The sequence below is a fragment of the Odontomachus brunneus genome, unplaced genomic scaffold (assembly GCF_010583005.1).
Source record: "Odontomachus brunneus isolate Ranch 3 - 2012 unplaced genomic scaffold, Obru_v1 Obru_scaffold_136, whole genome shotgun sequence".
Lineage (NCBI taxonomy): Eukaryota > Metazoa > Arthropoda > Insecta > Hymenoptera > Formicidae > Odontomachus > Odontomachus brunneus.
In genome coordinates, this window is record NW_022639586.1 from 205,512 (window position 1) to 225,735 (window position 20,224).

Here is a 20,224-nt window from a genome sequence, read left to right on the forward strand (position 1 = left end):
TCTCTCTCTCTCTCTCTCTCTCTCTCTCTCTCTCTCTCTTTCTTTCTCCCTTTTTCTCTCTTCCTCTCTTCCTCCGCATGCCGGCCGCCGTATGTAGATGATAAGGGCGTCGCGGGTTGCGCCGCTTTACTTACTCTAAGCCACTTGTGGTTGAGAACCTCTTGGATGGTGATCCTATGATTTACGTCGGTCGTGAGCATTCTCTGTATGAGGTCTTTCGCCGGCTCGCTAATGGAATCCCAGAGTGGCGTCTCCATCTGCGAATTCAATTAAATCGGAATTACTACTCGCGGGATACGCGCGCTCGGAAAGCGACTCGGCGTGTGCAGGGTGCGCGCCTGAATGGCGCGAGCGAGCGAGCGAACGAGCGAACGAGCGAACGAACGAACGAACGAACGAACGAACGAACGAACGAACGAACGAACGAACGAACGAACGAACGAACGAACGAACGAACGAACGAACGAACGAACGAACGAACGAACGAACGAACGAACGAACGAACGAACGAACGAACGAACGAACGAACGAACGAACGAACGAACGAACGAACGAACGAACGAACGAACGAACGAACGAACGAACGAACGAACGAACGAACGAACGAACGAACGAACGAACGAACGAACGAACGAACGAACGAACGAACGAACGAACGAACGAACGAACGAACGAACGAACGAACGAACGAACGAACGAACGAACGAACGAACGAACGAACGAACGAACGAACGAACGAACGAACGAGCTGATGGAAGCCGCGCGGCGAGCGTTATTAAGGAACTCCTTTTTTTCCATAACGTGCTCGTCCGCGCGGATTAACAGCGTTAGGAAGCGGTCATTGACTACGTGAGACAGGATCGTTACCTGCACCCGCCCTCGGCAGATCGCTTCCCGTAGTCTGTCCCGAGAGCCGACGAATGGAAGTGTACCGGTTAGCAGAACATGTAGCAGCACTCCGGCTGACCAAACGTCACCGGGTTTCCCGTACTGTCGTCGTTGAATCACTTCCGGCGCCATGAAGTGCGGACATCCGACACGACCTGCGCGAGTACCAAGAGTATCGGTGAGCGAAAGTAGACAAAACTGACGATGGCGACCAGAGGATTGGAAGCGAGAGGCGTGAGTGATTGCACGGAAACTTCGCAGTCGATCGTTACGCGGAAACGGAGTGCTCGTGCCCGAGCCCGCGAATTTATCCGCCGAAATAAGTCGTCCGCCGAAGATTTTCCCGGAGTCCCGCGCGGAGACTCGCTAACGATGTGTATGCACACGTGTCCAATAATCGGCGGCTCTTTCTCCGTCCGAATCCAATCGATCGGCCGTCTCGCGCGCGACGACAGAATTCGAGCCGCGTTTCTATTTGTCGTCGTTATCGGGAACGTAGAGATCGACTGGACGTATCAAGTGTAATTAATGGCAAGGAACGAACGTGTCAAACGCAAAAGCTACTGCATTCCCCGAATAAAAGAAATCAGAGAAACAGATACACTCGTCACAAAATAGCTCCGAGCCTCTGAGCACGATATAAATAAATGTATGTATGGATGTGTACACACACACATACACACACACATGTATATGTATATGTGTGTGGACGCAAACGTCTTTCATGGACGATAACCAACGTGCTCAACTTGCTTACTCTTTCAACAACCTATATTTATTAAGAATCGGTAAATGACACAGAAAGCGGCACGGGAGGGAATGTAGGTCACTGCACGTCGAAGAGTGTACATGGAAAAATGAGATGATCAAGGCTGTAAAGCAAAGACGACATAATCGCGATCGGGCACTCTGTTAAACGCTAGAAAAGTTATCGTTAAATCATTGTAACACTCTGAACGTATGTAAAATATGTAGGATCGCACGATGCATTATGTGCGCGCACACATAATTGTCAATCAGGTTGTGGCACGGTAAAACGTGGGAAGAATTCCTTTCTGAAATATCATGAAACATATAGTAAAGTAATAAGTACGTTCAATTTTAAATATTTAGTCGTATCTCACGACTATAATCTTGAATTAGATATCCTACATATATGATCTACTATGTATTATAGTTATATTCTACCTATATAATGAAACGTTAACTATAATTAATCTAAAGTTTTATGTTTATATAATGAGAAAATGAATATTGCTAGTACATACTGTATACGCGAAATATATATACTCCTCTATATTTATATATCTTACTATATTAAAAAAAAATACATGTTTCTGTCACAGATCCATTCGTAAAGAAGAGAGTTGAAATATATATAAAGTAATTATATAAAGTAGGTAAGATAAAAATGAGAAAAAAAGACAAAATTTATACTTTCTTTCGTAACAGTAATTAAATTTCCGCAATATGATGGGCTAAGGAAGCTTGGAATGACCGGTGGTGAACGTAAATGAACCTTCGATAAAGAGAATTTCTCGCGGATTGATACTGTCGCATTAATTGTTCCACCACAATTTTCTCTAGTTAAAAAAAAGACATATAGATATATTTAATGACAGACTCTGGAAAATATCGATGAACTTTATCTACAAAGTGTACATGATAACACAAAAAAAAACGCGCTAGACAACAGGTTTTTAGTCGAGTACCTCTGAACAAAAGATAACGTGGTGCTAGTGCAGAGGAAAACCGATGCAGTTATTTATGCGAGATGAATGCAACGAATGAAATGAGGCTTAACATCTCGAAGAGACTGAAAGACAACCAACATTTAACAAAAAAAAAAAGAAGAAAGAAAACAAAGAAGTTTAACGGTGCCATAAACAGGTGCTAGACTACAGACACATTTAGAAACGGAAGGTTCCATGCAAGTTTCACCGAGCATGCAGAGTGCCAGAATGTAAATTCAATGAGATAATACACATTACTAATAAGAACTAACACGCGCTAATGAAAGACACAACCATGAACAGAGACATTTCAACTTCGTATCGTATCGCGTGCTGCGTTATCTCGCGTAATTTTAATTAGGCGCTTTTCACTCAAAATAATTAGTTGTGCAAACAAAACGGCGAGTTGATGGCGCGGCGTGTATTTTACGCATCGGATATGTTTTAAATATACTCGGCGTGAGACATACAACGAGAGAGCGGCTTTAGAAATTTCCGGGATGTATGCGGAAAAAAGTTTATTTCGAGTAGAACGCACTACACGAGCGTATACGCAATTTCGTCTATTTATAGAGACGCAGAGTGTCAAAGTAAAAATACTAATCGCGCGCGCAAACGTCGCGACAACGGAGGCGAAAAAACGCATTCGTTTTGAAAAACAAAACAAAAATCGTAACTTTTTACACTACCAAATCTCTTTCACCGGCGTAACGGCGGTCGGATGATTTATTCGGCGGTCGACCCCTTGTCGCAATGCACTTTTCCGAATTTGTCGCGCGTGTTACCGTCGTGACTTATAATACAATGTTACCATAAATTCAGTTCTAGTAGAACCGGTGGCAGTGGAACGACTCTGCGCGGAACGATACTGCGCGTGTGCGCCTTGATAAATAAAGAAACTGCAGGATAAATCCTCATGAAAAGTGTGTTTCGCCAAAACTTCACGTCCGTACGCGTGATTTCGAAATAAAATCGTGCTCGCGCGCGATGAGATGCGTATCGGTCCCGCCGAGTTTCATTCTAAAATTAACGCCAAAGAAGATTACACTTTTGCACATTATCGCGGTCGGAGTGTGGCGGTCACGCGATACGCAGTAAGATGTGCGGTAAGATGCGCACACCTGTCACTCCGGATTATCGAGTTTCGTGAGCGAACTGAGGAGATTGCTAAGGCGGTGCTATTCATAAGTTCTTTATCAAGGGGTACCGAGTGTGACACCTTCATAATAAATTGCTTATCATGACGGCGCGAAGAACGAACGGTCGTAAAAAGTGGCTGTTGGGGATCATGCGACATTGTGCGTTATCGTAGTTCATCATTGTGACGGTTGATTCGCAATTGTGTGATATATTACACCAAGTCGACGGGGATTATAGTGATGAAATTCCGAATGTATTTCAATTAGGAGTCGCACATTTGCGAGCTATTTGGCGCGTTAACCCGCGATACAACCCGGATCGATCGAATTGCTACGTTCTGTCGCGTTTGTCTTTCTCATGCTGAACACATTTCGCGACAACTCGCGTCGAAGTAGCCCTGTCTGACGCGCGGCGACCACTTTCAATTTGTCATCGATAAGTGATGAAAGACAAACACAAAGCGGCATACAAATAGACAGACACACATACACACGCGCGCGCGCACATACACACACACACGCGCACACACACACACACAGGCTAGTCTACCGCTACGGACAATGACGACATAGACAGACCCAAATAACGCGGGCAATTAGTCCACGAGACCAGACTCCAAAACCAGATAAACCGATTGAAGGGTTTATTACGTGTAACCGAGATACAAAACCGTTCGAAACGCGAAAGAATCGTGTCGTATGTAAGACAATGGGAACCACGACTCATTGATAATATACGCACGAGGAATAAATGTAATTGTAACACGAGCGACGTATATTGATTGTGATATCAAGTAAACGTGGTTTGTTATGCAAATTTAGGGCGAGCAATTTGGGACTATGCAGAGGCGCGTAATTCATTTCAATGTGTCATATAAAATAGAATAAAATTGGCCAGTTTTTAGTATTCGCTACCTGTGTTGTGGAACACCATTTTTGTCTTTGTAATTCGGTTCCCGCCGCTTTGGACGTGCAAATATACTGCGGAATGATGATGTATGTTATCTACAATAGACAAATTAGGCTACCAGCCGAAATATATAGCGACAACGCGTTGTGAGTTCAATCGATTCGGTCAATGAGCGAAGATAGCGATTGTGGGCGCCCACAAAGCGAATTCGATCATTGTCGACTGTTACGAACGAAATACCCCTGCGTTCGGCTTTTAGATTTTCAATATCCTTTTTTTACGCGAGGGAAATAATGACCGATCGATGACCCACTGTCGGTGACCTGGTTGACCGCGAATAATGATCACGGTTTTCAGCGAATGCGCAAAAACTGAAAACTATCAAGGCGAACTTTTTGATGGAGTATGAATAATGCCTTTTTATTGAAAACCCGACCCGGAAACGCGACGTTCGCTCATTCATTCGCGGACGCATACACATGGACCACTCCTTCCCAGTTTTGCCCCGTACCGATGTCGATGAAACAAAGTAAACCTTAACAACGCGCCGTAACGAACCCTTCAATTCTGCTAGAAACAAAAAAAGGAAGACTTATCCCAATTCTACAACGATAAAGCAGAGCTTGTGTGTCATTCGCGCGTTGCAGAATCAGACACGCGGACGACGGACGGGGGTTGAGGATATGGAGAAAAGAGGAAGGAGTAGCTTCTCCTCTCGACGGCACAACGAATATATATCTGTTACTACGCGACCTGCACAACGATATTACAAGGAATTATGCTATCGCACGTAGGTCAAGTAGAGTGTCTATGCAGACACTACACGTTCCCAAACTAACAAGACCGTACCACGCGGGGGTAGAACTCGAACTGTGCCTCAAACGAGAGTAATCCCGGCATGAAAGTCCGGCCGATCCGCTCGATGATAATCACGGCTATGCAGCGTGCGTTCCTGTGCGCGCGTCGCTCGCAAAAGTGAGGCCCGGGATTACAAATCCGCTCACGCAAAACACACCACGCGGATTATGATTTCATCGTGAGACTCGAACTATAGAAACTTGCGCAGTCGTGTACAGGATGGGCCACGTAAAGCGATCTGATCGCGCGCGCGGACGCGCGTTAACGAGAGTAGCGCCGAAAGTAACGAGAGACGTGACGAATCGTCCGGAAGAAAAAAGGAAAAACGGGTTGGAACGTGCGATTTTCCTGACTCCCGTTTCTCGACACGCTTATCTCACGCCGTTTCTCTCTCTTTCTCGATTGCCTCTCGCAGAGTTAACGCAGGGCGGATTACATCCTGCATACACGTACGACCTTGCGCCGTTGATAGGAACGGCTCTCAATAATATTTTACGATCAGCGATGTGTTAAGAGCACGGCGCCACACACTCGAGGACGCGCGAAGGGGTGTCCCCCCTTTAAGGAGATACGCGATAATTTCTCGCTTCTACCCCCGATCGTGGTATACCGGTCGTTACGTAGATGTGGTAGGCATGTGGATACCGATATTGTCCTCCGTGTCGCTCACTAGCGAATCCTCGGCGTCGGTCAGGTCCTCAAAAGGGAAATTGCAGCTCGGGGAGATCAGCCCTATCGAAAGAACACAGACAGAAAGGAGAAGGATTGTTACCGTCACGATAATCTCGCGCTGTCGCGCGGCTCGCTGTGACGCTTCACGGACGATAAGACGCTCTTTGTCGTCATCGCCGTTACTCGTAGAGGAAGACAGACCTGCGGCTGTTGTCGAGTGTCCTTGCTCTTATCAGAAAATCGGACTCGCGAGATGGACGGATTTTCTTGTCTTTTTTCTCTTCTTACTTTTCTACTTTTTCGCGCTATTTGTTCTCTCTCTATTTGGTGGTATGTGTGCGTCTTTATACTGGGTATGTAAGATGTTGAGCTCGGTCAACGTCTGTATATGCGTATCTCACTTCTTGTATCGTACGGAAAGTAGTATAATTTGCGTATAAACTTGTGTCAGTGCTATATAAAAGCCTGTCGAACTTCAGCTTGCTTTATTCCGTTCGTTTCGCAATTTTATGCGGGCAATCGGCGCAGCTATGGTGGATATATGCGCGATGACACGTTTCCAGGAAACCACGGTTAACCGCTTGCATTTCCGCCAAAATGACGATCTCTCCGACATGTAGGAAACACAAATATATTACAAAATTTCCGAGCAACAATAACTAGAACGGAATCTTTACGACCTTGCAGGATAGACACACGTAGTAGAGCTCCGGTTGCTCTCGCGCAATAACGACGAATAATCGACGAATAATAACCGGCAATACATATACACACGGCAAATCGCAATTAGTCATGTTTGATACATTTAGTGAAGAATTACTTTTAAATCGATATATATATGATGTCTAATGACAAATATATTATAAATGGTATGAGGGTGACAATCTCCGATCAATGAATTAGCCAAGTCAAAGTAAACATCCGAACGCGTAAAGCAAGCAAGCAAGCAGTGGCAGCTTCTAGAGTACAGTGACGTGAATATAAAGGAGAGAAAGAGAGAGAGAGTACACGGAATAGGTTAAAATGTAACATAATATGTGGATGTGTCAGAAGTGTGTACACGTGTTTTATATATATATATATATATGTATATATATATGTATATATATATATATATATATATATATATATATATATATATATATATGGCGTGATGAGACAAGGCTCCTGCGGAAGTGATGATTAAAGGTTAGATCAGGCTTACCCTCGCTGTCGGCCTTCAAGTAGAGCTGCCCCTTTGGGCTCAGACACTGCCGATACTCGGTCGTGTAACATTCTGTATTCATTGAAACCAAATTTCAGGTTATCAGTGTGCGTTAATCAGACGACGCGCTTTCCTCGCGTAGTCGCTGGCTAACTAACGTAATCCGCGGGAAAACGTTCACGGCGCTAAGCTGTGCGCGATCGGTGAACTCTCATCGGCATTTAACCTGTCATTCTCTGTGAGACGACGGCGTCCCAACCGCGCGAATCCCGAGCGACGTACGAGTACGTGAAACGAGGAGAATTCAGTGAAGAAGGATACACCAGAGAGAATCATTAAGACGATTTGCTCGGTCACGAATTCAACCGCATTGCCGGAAATCTTTTATCTAAAAATGATTCAACCCGGTAGTAGAACGCAAGCCAATTTGATTGCAAAACTCGCGTATAAAAAGTCGCGCGGCCCAGTTTACGAGAAGTTCCCCAGTGTCGATGCCAGGCCTATACTCGGTACGCTATTATTCTACTCTCAGAATGCCAAATTAGTTTCAAACTGAGAAGAGCAAAGGCGGAAGAGCCGGTGGAGTCAGAGGAGATTAATATCTGACTCGGTATAATAGCGGTAACGTCTTAGCGGGGCGAGGAGGCAATTAACTCCAGCAGGTAAAAGTTTTTATCGCCATTAAATTCTAATACCGATTAACGGGAACTTTTGTTGTACCGCGCGACACACGCGCATGAGAGTGTAGCTGTTCGTAGTGATCGTTATCGTGTATATTGTATTCTTATGGTGATATCTCGATGGAATTATAAGAGAGATCTGTTTGGTGAGAATTCACCTGTAATAACACCATCGTTATTCGTGTCATTTTAATCGTTGCACCTTTATGAACGAGCTTTCGTTCCTCGATTGATTATATTATCACCGTTTCAAACGAACCGAGAGGATAGAGCAGGTCGACCGATAACGTGCGTCCCATCAACAGCTCTTAACGGCGATGCGGTGTGTAAACGCGATACTCGCGTCTCGTCGTCTTAACACCAATAAAACAATCGGCCATATTGATAGCAGGTATAAATTATGCGACATGAGAGAAAGATTTGAGACCGAAGACGCTGCTTTAATATCGCATGGCAACGTGGAGCCGATCGATTTCGAAAACGCGCGGCGGAGACGGTCGCGCGCTTGCCGCGCGAGGGAAACTCAAAATTAGTCCAGGGTGTAGCGATAGAACGATATCTACAAAAGTGTCGCTAACAGCAAGAGCCATCTACTTACTGTGTAACCATGCGATATCGAGGCAGCGAAAGATCGTAAAAGAAAGGCACAGACACCAATCGATTGAGGCTGATCAGAAAAGAGAGCATCACGGTTGTCATAAGAAAGAAATCCGATAAAAGCCGTTGCATTCTGCACATCGAACACCGAGAAATTTCGAATGTGATCCGCCAATCATCGACCAAGCCAGCCAATAATCGCAAGAGAGGGCATTCAAAAGATACAAAAACACCGAGTGTCTTTGAAGTGACGCTTATAAACAGGAAACCATCGTATCGGTATTTGTAAAAAAAAAGACAAAGAAAAAGAGAGAAAAAAAACTAGAAAAAAGACAAAAATCTGAATTGCAAATTCTGAGGAGGCAATATTCAATGCGCGCTTTCAGCAGAGCTTCTCGTCCGCGCGTCCGATAATATCAGCTACCGTTTAGCGCTCTCCATCGTAAAGGTTATTGTAGTCGTATCTCCACCGCAGGTGATATCGCGTGTCATAATATCCGGGGAAAAAAATCTTTAACCGAGCCGAGTACACACGCGCGAGCTGCGCGAGAAGCACATTTTGCGAGAGTTTAATCATCTTTATCCAGCGTTAAACACGTCGGCGCACCTTCAATAATAATTCCGTTATCCCGGGGAACGTGTTCGTCCCTTCTTCTCGCACTGAATATTTTACAGCTTCCTTCCTCCCTTCAATATATGACAAGGAGATCGCGCGGCTAAATCACATCCGTTAAACTCATTGTCGTAATTAATCCGCCTGAATGTCAACGGGTCGACAGGTTCTCGCGCGAACAGTTTAATATTAAAACTTCTTCGGACACACGCGACGACGCGTATAGAGATGCTTATGTAATTAAAAAAAAATATATATAAAAGTTACTTGGAAAAGTACATCGCGCTTCTTGTGTGACCAGATAAAACTGAGAATAACTGAGTATCGATATAAATTTTCCATTTTTACGCTGGTAGATCGCAATTCTAGCAAAACGTGCTCTAATTTTCAACCCACCATCACGAGAAAACGATTCGTTTTCGAGACTATTAACCTCCGGAAAAATTTATGTGGAAATTCGGCTCGTCAAATCTGGATTAATCGTGTGTGTATACGACTTACTTATGGAAAATACACCGAGATATATTATTTCCAAATTTATGCGCGATCGTTTTATATATAAAAATCCGCTCCACTTAAGATATCAAAAGCCGCGTGTACTCGATTGTTTTCAATATTTTAGGTTTAACGGCTTTTCTTCGGCTCTTGTCAAAATCGATCTCCGCCGCGAAAATAACTAATTATTAATAACTTCGCAATTCAATCTTGCGAATAATTGAAAAAGATAGTCCGCGAGATGATTAACGTTCAATCATTAAGTTCCTAATGCCGGAAGCGTCTGAAATATCACACTTACAGTCGATAAATAATTCAGCGCGTGAAATTCGATTTATCTGCGCGCAAGCAAACTTAATTAACGTTTCAAAGGAACTTGAGTAATTAAAGCGAAATTAATGTGCAGTTTACTGTAAATGTATGATTTATCATCGTTTCGTGTTAGTTGATGAATAACCTTGACGATAGATGCCTGCGAGCATTAAATAGTGCCTCTCAGGTGGTTTGCGTACAGAATAAGCGTATAATTACGCATAAGTATATTTCACGTTAACATGTACTTTTGATATACGTGAGACTGGTGTCGGCGCTAGCACAACGTATTCTCTGGATAAATTTTACTTTCAAATTTATCCCGCGAAATATCGCGTTTTTTTACGGCATTTGAATATACTGGTATCACTGACAGACTCCCCTGTTATAAATAAGGCGTTACTCTGCCATAAAAGGCAACAAGATGTCATAGTTTTACAGGAGCCATAAATCACGAAAAAAGCTGTTTCGCGTATTTTGCTTTGTATTTTTCCTACTTCACTGCCCACGGTAATTCCGTTCATGCTCTATTTTTGCTTCTTTCTTCTAGCGCCGACCCCACTTAAAAATATTATGAAAAATTTGCTTAATGCGCTACCGCGCTAAAAGCAGCACGACGTCAGCTCTTATGAACTGTGCCACGGCAGGGCGTGGAGAATATAGTATCTCGGAGAGAATTTGTCAGGTCCTTTAAAAATAAAAATCTTTCTTTTTGGTACTTTGGCAATTTTATATTGACGATTTTACACAGCTGATGTTTCTTTCAAGTGAAATTATTATCGTGACTGTACCGGTACACCTGATTCAACATGTTTGCTCGTCCCAAATGTCATACTTCTTTTGGCCGATGAAATGTTTCGGACAAGCTGTTTCAAAATGAACAAACGAAACTCGCATTTTGCGAAAATACGCGGTAGTCTTCTCTCGGCTATGGCGATATTGGATTAAATGTGATATATGTGCTTCTCGTATTACTTCCATTAATGAAAATTACACCGCGGCGTAACATATTCACGGACTTCTCAAGTGCCAGTAGAAGTTTACTCGATGTAAGAAATAGATCTGATATTTACATAGAAATGAGAGAAGAGAAAGAACTTTTAGATATAACCAGTGTTTTCAGGCTCCTCCAGTCCAATTAAAGTATGACGCGCAAAATAACTACTATATGTTAAAAAGCAAAAGTAAAAGCATAAGAGAAAATGTAACAGGAACTAAAATGTGCAATAATAAAAAGAAATCACGACAACACTCTATTACAAACTTAACAACTTTTCTAACGAAGACATATCGTTATATTTTGAATTATACTCGGATTTCTTCATGAAAAATAATTCCTCGATGAAAATATTAGTTAACAATCTAACTCATCCTATCGTATGCATCTTGAACTTTGTTTTTTTTTTTTTTTTTTTTGTTAAACGATCAAATTTTACAAGCGCGTACGCGCGCTCACAATGAACATTAATCCAATGTCACCATTGTTAAATTCATAGACTCATCTTTATGTAACAGCAGTTGTGTCACACACAAAACCACCGAGTTGAAAGAGGAGATCATTAATAATAACCGAGACGACCGTTCTCACCGAGCTGACATCGCGCGGCTTTCGACGTGATTCTCTATGCAAAATGCTACGTAAAATAGACCGCGGAAAGAAAACGTAAATGAATTAAGAGGAGGTATGAACGTACCAACGCCATTAGACTGCGACGTTGGGAGTTGCACGGCGACGCCGAAGCCGCGCAGCTTCACCGGGGCGGAATTTTCCTTGCCAGCTAGCAGGGCGCACTGCGGCTTCAGGTCACGATGAATAATGTCGTTCTCGTGGCAGTAACGCAACGCTTCGAGGATCTGTCGCATGTAGTGACTGCAAAAGAAAGCGCAGTTTTCTTAGGCGCCGTTGCTTGCACCTGCACGACACGGCTGGTACGCCCTTAGCCCGGAACAATGGGGAAAGGCAGTGCGAGACGGAGGAACATTCCCGGGACAAAGAGCGAGTTCTTTCCGAGATTTTAAATAGAGCGATTAAAGTACGCCTCGTTACGTGAAGGAATGATTTCGCGCCACAAAGTCCCTCAAAAGTTCCGACCATCTCTCCCTCGCGGGAGGCGAGAGCCCGGAGTACGGCGAACAATGACGATACGAATCTAAATTACAGATTAGATCGCGCGAAAGTTCGACGCGCAAGAAAGAATGAAACAGTAATATCGTGTAATGTTACTCTCTCGAGTTACAGCGTACGAGACCATATCGGAAGGGGAGATACAGCCTTTATAATAAGTGAATTTAATTAAAGATTTCCCTCGATTCCTCCTTCGTGAGAGAGTACATTTTAGAACAACACTTCTCAAGTACGCGGTCGATTATAATAGAAAATCTTTTGATGTACTTGTCTCTTGCAAGTTGTGGAAAAGGAACACGGACCGTTTCTAGAAGGAAAAATCTCGGAAGCACAATACAACAAAAAGTATAAACAGAAAATGATGAGAGATACATACACACACATACCGTGCATCACATGAACAAAAAAATAATGCGCTTCTTTCTTTACTGTACTCGTGGCGCTTATGCTGTATTAATCAAAGCAGGCTTTGATACGATATCGTGCTGCACGGTACACACGGTGAATACATGATATTCATGTGTATTCGACATGTGATATTAGCGAGTTGAAATATGTCTGATGCTGGGGAACACGGTAGAAAAGAAAGGCGGGTGATTTAAAAGGACGAAAATGAAGCGTCCGAGAAGTTATACCAACGTCAAATAATGCCTTCATTAATTCTTCAAACATATTTAAGCGCACGCTTTATGATTTTTTAAAAAATCACAAAGATTATTCACGATGCATAGCATTCCGTGTATTTTGCTTTCATATTTGAGTATACTTTGTACGTCTTCTATCAAAGATATAAAAGTAACATTTGAGACGAGTTTTAATAGGATCTTTTTTCGGGATGAAGAATACTGGTAGTCCAAGCGTGACATGAATGAATATAGCGAATCTAATGGATCGCAGTCGAGGATTTATTGAGACAGGGATTTATTACAACCCAGGGATACCATCTCGAGAGGATCCGTTTGCATTATATCGAGGTGTAACATACAGACGGTAATCACATTTCGGTACAAGCTCCAAGTAGAGGCAGACACACGCCCGCGCAGAACACACAACTCGGAAAGCGCAATTAATTTGTCAGATTCGTCTCGTCTCGATATGTCTCGTCTAACGAAGCGTATAAATAAATTAGAATAATTTCCATTAAACACGTGTATTAACTAGATGAAACGCGTTTCTGCCGAAAGTGATATTTCATCGCCCGATTTCTAATCCGAAGGATTTCACGATCATTAAGAAAAAGATGTAGCAAGAAAATTTAGAAAAAAAGAATGACGAAACTGATGAAAAGAATTCGCGACGCGTGGCGAGGATTCTGGAAACGTTTAACGCAAAGTAGCGCGGAATATATTCTCTTATGCAATACTCGCGCATGCACGGCACGATGCCAGCACGTCGCAATACATACGTCCGAAGAAAATGATGCTGGTCTTAACTTTAGTAGATAATGTTCGTATGGATGTACTGTCTGCGGTGGATTCACGATGTGTTCGCGGTGTGTTCAGAGAAAGGAGTGAGGGATGGAAGACAGAACAGAGGAGAAACAGAGGTGCGCGATGATACATGTAATGAATTTTCTTACCTAGCAACCGCCTCGCTGTATACGAATCCAGCAGTTGCTCGTCTCACAACCTCGAAGCATAAATCAGAGCCGTCCATACTGAAAGAGAGTCGCAGGAAGGTGTTATTAACATACCACCCTCGGCATTTTCAATCAGAATATTGCATGTGTCATAACGGTGTCGTAATTAACCATAAATACGTTCAGGTAAATATGACATGGAAATACTTACCGCGCAGAACAGAAAAACATTTACAGAGAAGCTGCAAATATTACATCTTGTGAATATGCTTGGCATATTTCAGACCTTCTGTAATATTTTTATTTCGTCAATTCGATATATATCTATTACTCGTATCGAATATACGGCCGAACATAAATGTGAAATACTCCGTGCACGACCAATCTGCGAAAGATTATCGATGAAAAAAGAAAAGGGTACGCGCGCGCTGCGATCAATCGTACGGCAATCGTGTATTGGCAACGATGAAATATTGCTGCCGATAAGTATTTCCATGTAGCAAATGAAACGTGCATCGTGAAACTAAAGGAAGTAACAGAGTGCGGCAGAGTGTATTATTTAAAGTCTCGTTAAAAACCGCCTTGAGCCCCCCGAGTCTATTAAAAACCGTGGCTATCTTATCCGATAGCGTGGATTATTTCAAGAGTATCTCGGATGTGTGTATCCAATTATAGCGCAAACTAGTAGAACGTTATAATAGATGGCAAACAACCAAATGGAAAACGTGCTTTTCCCGAACAAAGATAGAATCGTTAAGGAAATGTCGCGAATTTTTCTCGACTCTTTCATTTTCGATGGTCGTGACGCGATCTCCTGCCCCCTGCGCAACGTATAACATAACATTCTGTCAGCCCGAAGGTAATAATCACGTCAGGAAGACTACAGAGTAGACTTGCTGGCATATAAAGGACGAGACTGACGTCCTTCGTTTCAAAAGTCGCTTTTCTAAAAAAAACCTAACCGGCTTAAAGTTCACGATTGACAGCGTACAACTATGATAATCTATGCTGCATTTTCTGCAGCCTTAATCTTACAAGGCTTAAAATTGCCGCAGTACTACGGGTGTAAATAAAGCGGATAGATAAATATTGTACACGGATATGGTATACGTAAACATGTTTGTTCCATAGATTGCTACCATCAAATCTCATTAACATGTTAAGTCACAAAAAAAGACACGATCTCTTACCAAAATATAAAAAATGTTCTTTTTCTGCATACTTACTATTCGAACACCATGTATAACATGCCCTCGGAACTGTAAGTCTCCAGTAACTCCACGATATGCGGATGTTTCAACATATGGCATATTGTAGCTTCCCGCTTCAAATCTAAAACATGCGAAATGTGGATTTAACACAACAGATGGTTTTCCCACATGTGAAACGTGTTTTGCACGGGGTGTGAATTTTAGTCGCGAAATAACGAGACCGTAATTCTTCAGTTTATTACGAGCGAGTTTTATTTCACTAGAAATTAAATTAAATTCGAAGTATGTAGTTACTGAAACATTAAAAGTTTTCTGAATTATGAAGGCGCAACAAATAACGCTCGGTCGAACTTTCGCTGTGACAAGATTACATTCGAATTAAACTTGAATCTTTAATGAAATACGTGACAGAACGTATGTACATTACGTTAAGATAAATAACATGAACTAATTATGAAGTAAATGTAATTTATACTCGGAAAGTAAATATCATTAATATTCACCAACTATATTCTAGTCTAAAATTTCAATACTGATTTATTATATTGCACCTATCCAAGACGAAATATTAACGTCATTATAAACTACAGTGCGAATATGCAATTAAAACTCGGAACAAAAGCAATATTTAAACGGAACGAATACTTTGAATATAGATAATTTTAAGCCTACTCCAGTTAAACGAAACTCCCGCTCTACCGTATCTGAAACAGATATAAAAACTTCATTTCCCAGATCGTTTTTACCAAAGGCAATTTAGATGCCGTATCTGCGTCGAGCTGCAATGGAATCTGTAGTCTCGAGCAAAGCCACTGGATCCAGTTATAGTGACGCATGCGATCGTATTTTTTAGATATACTAAATAAAAAAATATATTACAGAAAAATAATATAAAAGATAATTGCGATATTCATAAACGAGAACGTATAACTGTTTGAACGTATAACTGTATAAATATAACTGTATAATATTCCCGGGAATTTTCAGAATTATATTTATTTTTGCGTATGAGAACGCTAATATCAATTATTCCCCTTATTTAATTATTAAAAATTAAACTAAACTATTTAATTACTAAAATTATTGAAAATATTTTAACGTGCATTAATAAATTTCAATAGATAGAACGGGGGCGCCAAGACATCGCCGTTCCCGCCATTCATAAATTCTTTAACTAATTTAAACGGCAAAATATTAACCTCCTTGACAAAACTTTCGTCGCAAAATTACGCCGCACCGTTTTGCAACTTAGTAATGAAATATCGGCTGTAATTGAATATCGTATTAAAAGCGAATTTCTTTAAAGTAAATTTCATTTAAAATTAATTGGAGGATGAAGTTCTTCTTTCATTTCTATTTACAGCTCAGTTCGGCAATGCGTTCTTGATTGAAAGATTTAATTTGTCCAACGGAATCTCTCTCTCTCTCTCATTTTTTTCTACTTGGAAGATGCAACGACAGTTCAAGATTCTTATTGGCTTTTTTCTGACAATACCTTGTTATGATGAAGATTGAGAAATATACACTGACTTATATATTGCACAAATTTTTGTTATATAAATGCGATAAGATCATGTAACAAGTGTATTATGTGCGACGTGGAAGAAAACGAAACTTCGTAATATCCTGACATTTCCCTCTAGCGAAACAAATGTCTCGCCTCATGTATAGTTATAACCAGCCGTAAGGAGCGAAATATCAAACTCTGTTCGCATATGCTTCGCGGTATTCCCAAAGATCCCATGTGGGATCTCGGTGAAACACCTGCTTCGTTATTAACGACGTAATTCGTCGAGATATTTTCGGCATGGGAACTGCGTCCTTTTACTTCACGTTGTTAGCCATAACCCTATGACACAAATTGTTATATAATCGTTGATTATATGACGGATATCGCTTAAAAAATGGTTTCCTCCATCGTCGAGAAAATTCGAGCCAAATACCTGTTTACTAATTGTCCGTTCGCTAATGAGTTTACACGATATATTTAACATCGTTTCGCCATTCTTGCGTAGTCGGCAGAAATCGAATGTTTCTCTCATTTCTCGAAAAAACGCGCGCTTTAGTAAAGAAAACCGGTGTTGAAACAATGCTCGTCGTATATCGTCTCGGCCTGTCGGCCGATATGTTGGGTTAAACCCCCGAAAAATGTGCGCGGCGACAATGGTCCGCCTTTCCATTCAATTGCACAATGGTTCGCGCGGCGGTTCACGACTCAAATCCATGTTCCGTCGGTCGTATAGTAAAACGTTGTCGTACTCTGTCAGGGGGTGGGACAGAGAGAAAGAGGAGTAACACGCCTTGTTTCGAGCACACGATGAAGATTAATAGTTAGTTATTTACAAGAAAACAATACAAACTGTTGCTCGCCAATCTTGATGAGTCTCGTATGATGAAACGGTCCAATAACAGGAAATTTTCCCATATTTGCTCGTTTGGACGTTTGAAAAAAAATTGAAACAATTATTCCAAGCTAATTCAATATATCCGATTCAGTATTACAGAACTTCAATGCTACAGAAATCATAAAATGCACAAAAAGGTAATATTTCAAGCAAGAGCGCGCGCAGGATATTAAATGCGCTTCGTAACGATTCAATTTTTCTAATTAAAAAAAGAAGCGAAGCTATAAAATTATGGCGTCAATTATAAATGTATCACAAGAGCATTGAATTATCTTTTCTTAATCTGAATTATTTTTTCGTCATATCTTATTTGACGATATATTCAACCAAAGCCAAATATATCGAATTAGCTTTGGCTAACTGTTCCCAATTAGCTTCAGTTAACTGTTCCTGTTTCGAAGCGAAAATTCGCACAATGTCACGTACAAATGAATACGCGCGTCTCGTGTCAAGCTACTTCGCGTGGGCTACACGTCCGAAGCTCATCGACAGCGGAAAGAGACAACTTCGATCGTTAATTAGCAACGAATGTTGTCCCGTGCGCCAGCCACGTAATGTTAGACTCACCCGCGGTGCTGAGACCAGGACTAGAGGTGAACTTCGCCACATCGACGATTTTTACGGCGAAAATCTGCCCGGTCTGGCGGTGAATGCACTTGCGAACCACGCTGAATGGACCCCTGCAACAATGCGAGCGAGACGTCAACAATAATAATAATTACGCTCGCGGTGTAGTTCCTCGGCCAGGAATTACACGCGTTGTCGGGATAACTCGCGCGAATCGTAAATACGACGTGTCGACAGGTGGATCAATGCGGGCATCCGATATCGTATGGTGTTAATGCCCGAGGGAAAAGAGCAATGAGTTTTATCGGCAAAAAACTTTTGCACGTCTTTTAGCTTTTCTCGAATAAATAAAAGCTTTAACGTCGCGCGCGTGTCCGAGCGACTACGTCAAAAAATTGTCTTTATAAATAATTTATTCTTTCAATTCAAATCAATTACCAATTAGTTTTTGCTCGGTGTGTACATTTATTCACGGAGAGCTTCCAACCCCGCTAAAAATATGAGATGTGAAATTTACAGCTTATTGATTTCGATACACATCAGCCAAAAAGAAAAAAATCTTGAAGTGTACGAGGCTATTGTAAAAAAATGTTCGAGTTCCGGTGTTAAAGGATTAATATCTTGAGATTTCTTTGACATCGTTTTATCGACCAAGGTCATGTCCTTCCGGTCACCTGCCGCCATTTTTAAATGTCGCGTGCGCTGTGGCTCTTCACTTTTCCTACGCATGCATGTACTAAATTTGACGCGCTACCTTTGCAGCCATATAACAATTTCACGGAGCTTCAATTAAAATAGCGAACAGCAGAAGAGCCAGTTCGCATTAGTAAAATGCGTCAAATATTCATCTGCCAGATATGAAGGAGTTGCGATACCTTCAGTGAATTCCTTTGGTTAAGGGAAGGTACCTCAAATGAATTCCTTCGACTAAAGGAATTCACCTGCGGTACCTCCTCAATTTATCAACGTTTGACAGGTGAGAGAGCAGCAGCGTCATCGCGCATTATAACGCATTGTGACAATAAGATGATCTATATGAAGTCAGAGAACGATAAAAAATTTCGGAGATATTCTATGACGATCAATAAATCCAGCGATAAAGTGGTCTCTCCTAATACGAAAATTAACGAGGAAGAGCCTTTCTCTGCCAAGTCTAAAATATATCGTAGATTTTAAAATACATCATTCTTTCCTCGTATGCACGTATATTCGTCCAAGAGATGACCGATATATCGTTTTCAATAAAGCAACCATTTCTTAAAAGCTTGTCTAGCTATATTACTTGGCACTCATATATGTCTTATGGTTATCTTTAGCTGACATCATCAAGTGACATGTGTACACAGATAAATATCGAGTAAAATGTCGATATCTCGAAAAGAGAAGATCCGACATCAATTTGTGGTTTAGAAATAGAAGGAACGAGAAACACTAACATATATTTAGATTATCTGTTCTCAGATTGTCTCTAAGTCAAGGACAGAAATTGATAGCTGGAATTTCCAGATATCTTGACGCTGTATGACTGGAGCGGGTGAGATGCATGATCTTGAAACGGGCACGCAATCTGTGTGCGTACGAGTAGGTCACGTAATCAGGTGTGTACTTAAGGGTTCAAATCGGCGGTCTCGGTTATCCATCGAATGATAACCACGCGCGCATTCGTGGAATTCGTGAAAACCCACAATGGAGAATTGTATACGTATAGCTTAGGACGCAAGCATCTGTCCTTGCGGGTTGCACAGTGATTGATACATCATCGCATCGAACTCCTGCACGCGTTATTAATAAAGAGTCAATCGTGCAAAAGTTTTCTTTGTGTTTTATCTGTGTGATAATGCTGTACATTATTTTGTCGCGTCATCTATCGCGGCTTATGATCGCATACTTCATCTCCAAATCCTTCCAAAATATCAAATTTGAATTTCAAGAAGTGGAAAATAATCGAGACGACGTTGAGATGTTCCACGAAAGATACAGTATCATGCAAGCGTATTTTCTATTTGAAGAGCATAATCCATTGCATTCTTCGATGCATTCCTAACCTAAGACAATAAATCGATACGAAATACACTCTTGAGATACACTTTTGAAAGACTGTGCAGTCTCTCAAAAATATATCCGTGTAATTCGTTCGACACATCCGCTGACTGTCATCTCCGGTACATCGTCGAGCGCGTCAATAAATACATCCACTCCGTTTTTCATTGTTAAAAGCTCTCTTACAAGACGCGGC

At 41.6% G+C, this 20,224-nt stretch overlaps 1 protein-coding gene across 5 annotated transcripts in view; it reads right to left on the minus strand.

Moving 5' to 3' along the window:
- Positions 1-20,224, minus strand: part of LOC116850192 (peripheral plasma membrane protein CASK) — a 238,178-nt gene that overhangs the window by 197,877 nt on the left and 20,077 nt on the right. For 3 of the 5 annotated variants that reach the window (XM_032828171.1, XM_032828172.1, XM_032828173.1), the window contains 7 exons: positions 17,989-18,101; positions 15,032-15,137; positions 13,806-13,883; positions 11,796-11,971; positions 6,174-6,260; positions 868-1,043; positions 135-257 (listed from right to left, as the gene is read on the minus strand). In XM_032828171.1, coding sequence (XP_032684062.1) covers positions 135-257; positions 868-1,043; positions 6,174-6,260; positions 11,796-11,971; positions 13,806-13,883; positions 15,032-15,137; positions 17,989-18,101 — 859 coding nt within the window. Of the gene's footprint in view, positions 1-134; positions 258-867; positions 1,044-6,173; positions 6,261-7,404; positions 7,477-11,795; positions 11,972-13,805; positions 13,884-15,031; positions 15,138-17,988; positions 18,102-20,224 lie in introns of all 5 variants that reach the window. The other 2 variants (XM_032828169.1, XM_032828170.1) reach the window with 2 other exon arrangements.